Source organism: Numida meleagris, unplaced genomic scaffold, assembly GCF_002078875.1.
Source record: "Numida meleagris isolate 19003 breed g44 Domestic line unplaced genomic scaffold, NumMel1.0 unplaced_Scaffold1423, whole genome shotgun sequence".
Lineage (NCBI taxonomy): Eukaryota > Metazoa > Chordata > Aves > Galliformes > Numididae > Numida > Numida meleagris.
The window spans coordinates 1-2546 of NW_018363211.1; the positions used below are offsets into that span (position 1 = coordinate 1).

The following is a 2546-nucleotide window of genomic DNA, read 5'->3' on the forward strand; positions in this document are numbered from 1 at the left end:
GAAGTGCTCAAACAGTAAAAGAGTACAACCTCCACAGCCAGGTACCTACTCTTAGTTACTATCTGACAAGCCAAATGTAACTGTGCATGGGAAGCTACCAACTTTCTGCACCTCACCTTCCCCTTTGGTAACATGGGGATGGTGGGGATTATTTTAAAATAGCCATGCAAATGAAGTATTTGTCAGAGGCCAAAAAAAAAAAAAAAAAACCACAACCCCCACACGCATCTAAATGTAGACAATCCATCAGCAAAAAGTCAGCTACTGCTTCTTTTTAATCTCGTCTGGACAGCCACATGGAAAGCTGTGTTGCACAAACACATCTACACGTGGCCAGTTTCCTCTAGCTTCTGGGCACCCCACGAAGATGTGGGAAGACACTTCCTAATTATAGAATGTGTAAGAAGTGATACGTACCACATTTGGGTTAAAAGGGGGAGTAATCTTCTTATTAATGAGATCATCCCAGTTAATTGGGGAGAAGAAGATGTGATTCTTAATCTCTGTCTGTTAGGGAGAGAAAAAAATAGATTAATTCAGACCCCAGCTAATATAAGTAATATGACCTAGTCATCTTCCTGTACTGCAGACATGAAGAACTGCCTAGTTGGCACTTACAAAGTCCTCCTTGGCGCCAAGCCTCTTTGTTCTGTCCTTCTGCAGAAGGCCTTCCAGGAGATGTCTAGCAGAGTTGGTAATATTTGGCTTCAGCTGCAAAGGTTTGTTCAAGATGTTATCATACATTTCTGCTGTGTTCCTGCTGTAGAAAGGCGGCTGTGGGAACAGCAATGGAGAGATCAAGGTTACTGGGGCTGACACGTGAGTATGCGCCTTCTGAGAGCGCAAGAGCAAGCTTGTTTATCTGTCAATGAGGAAACATTGCTTACCAGGCCATAAAGCATCTCATACAAGACTGCCCCAAGGCACCACCAGTCCACAGTCCTGTCATAGGGCTGCTTGTGAAGAACTTCAGGAGCAAGATACTTTGAAATAAAAGGAAGAGAAACACATTAGCCAAAGGGATCTGTATAGTTAGGACAATTCCCCCCATTCCTGACTGAAAACAGCTTACTGAATCCCAACAGTACCTAAGCTACCAGGAAGATGAGAGTTCTTTTAAAAACAGCAGCAGGCTTGAAAGCTGTTCTCTCCTCATCAACAAGCTCTTTGCGTCCCACAGGTCCTCACCACAGTCTGATATCACAAGACCTATCCTAACTCCCACATGTCTCACCCACCGCAAAAGCACATGGGAACAGTGAACTGTGACTGCAGGCTGAGGACTGGACGTACCTCGGGTGTGCCGCAGAAGGTGGAAGTTGTGCCATTGTGCTCTATGTTTTCCTTGCACAGTCCAAAGTCAGTCAAGACAATGTGCCCCTGGGAATCAAGCAGAATATTCTCTGGCTTCAAGTCACTGTAGGAAAAGATGAAAGAAAAAATGTTCTTTAGAAGAGCTGGAGTCAGAAGACTGTTTACTCATTAGATCATAAAAAATGATTAAAATCAATTCCGAGCTAATATTGAGGTAAACCTTTTAATGCTTATTAAACAAAGGATGTGGCTTCTTTTAGTCCAGCAACATTGCTTACCGATAGACAATGTTCAGGGAGTGCAGGTAGCCCAGCGCACTGGCAATTTCAGCAGCATAAAATCGGGCCCTTGGTTCCAGGAAGCAACGCTCCCTCTGGAGATGGTAGAACAACTGCAGGAGACAAAAAAGAACAAAGTTCTGTAATCGGCGCCAGAGCTTGTTAACAATGAGCTTAATTAGACTCAACATATATAGCTAGGGAGAACAATGGCAGGAAATGGCCTAACGATCTTTTGGTAGTCCAAAACTTGGCAGGCCGGAAACATTAATTCTAGTAACTTTTCCCCATGGTTTTTCCCCTTAGAACTCTTTTTATTTAAAAGGAAGGGTGAAAAAGCCTACCCTACCACTGTGCACATGATAGGAAATACTATTTGATTTTCTTACTGCTTACCTCTCCGCCATTGATGTAGTCCAGGACAAAATACAGTTTGTCCGCAGTTTGGAAGGAGAAGTGAAGTCCAACCAGGAAGGGGTGTTTGACGTTTTTCAGCAGGACATTGCGCTCTGACATGATGTGCTTTTCCTGAACACACGGGAAATCAATGTTTAGCAACAGTATTTGCTGAGTAATAGCAGTAAAAATCGATTCGATGAACATCACAACAGCAACACTAAGCAGCAGCTTACCTCCTTCTTCTTCAGGATTGCTTTTTTCTGTAGGACTTTAACTGCATAAAACTGCTCTTCTGCCTTATGCCGTGCAAGAAGAACCTGAAAGACAAATTCCCAGAAGTGAGCAATGCTAAACTACAGAACAAAGTGAAAACAAAATAGGAAGCAATCCCTTATGCTAATGGCTGAGCACTGCTCCACTCCTCTGGCTCAACATGCAAGCTCTGTGCTGTCAGTGCCTAAAGCTGCGGGCACTCCTACAGATAAATCTAGTTTTTACTGTTAAGAGTCCTTTCCTTCCAAAAGCAAAACACATACTCTCCCAAGCTGAAGAACA

General features: G+C 43.4%; 1 protein-coding gene across 1 annotated transcript; it reads right to left on the reverse strand.

Annotated features, from left to right (window-relative positions):
- Nucleotides 1–6: 6 nt before the first annotated feature.
- On the reverse strand, nucleotides 7–2540 carry LOC110390596 (serine/threonine-protein kinase Sgk1). Its single transcript, XM_021381982.1, has 7 exons — nucleotides 2225–2540; nucleotides 1989–2120; nucleotides 1593–1705; nucleotides 1294–1417; nucleotides 888–983; nucleotides 619–774; nucleotides 7–507 (listed from the first exon to the last, which is right to left on the reverse strand). Exons 2-7 carry the CDS (start codon nucleotides 2106–2108, stop codon nucleotides 385–387), a joined length of 732 nt encoding a protein of 243 aa, XP_021237657.1. The 5' UTR covers nucleotides 2109–2120; nucleotides 2225–2540; the 3' UTR covers nucleotides 7–384.
- Between the last annotated feature and the right edge of the window lie 6 nt (nucleotides 2541–2546).

What these genes read in the sequence shown, in the direction of transcription:
- LOC110390596 (XM_021381982.1), bottom strand. Translation starts at nt 2,108, where the DNA reads ATGTCAGAGCGCAATGTCCTGCTGAAAAACGTCAAACACCCCTTCCTG. An exon ending in CCTTCTGCGGCACACCCGAG is followed by an intron (nt 984 to 1,293) that starts GTACGTCCAGTC and finishes TTTATTTCAAAG; the next exon opens with TATCTTGCTCCTGAAGTTCT. An exon ending in ATGAGATGCTTTATGGCCTG is followed by an intron (nt 775 to 887) that starts GTAAGCAATGTT and finishes CTGTTCCCACAG; the next exon opens with CCGCCTTTCTACAGCAGGAA.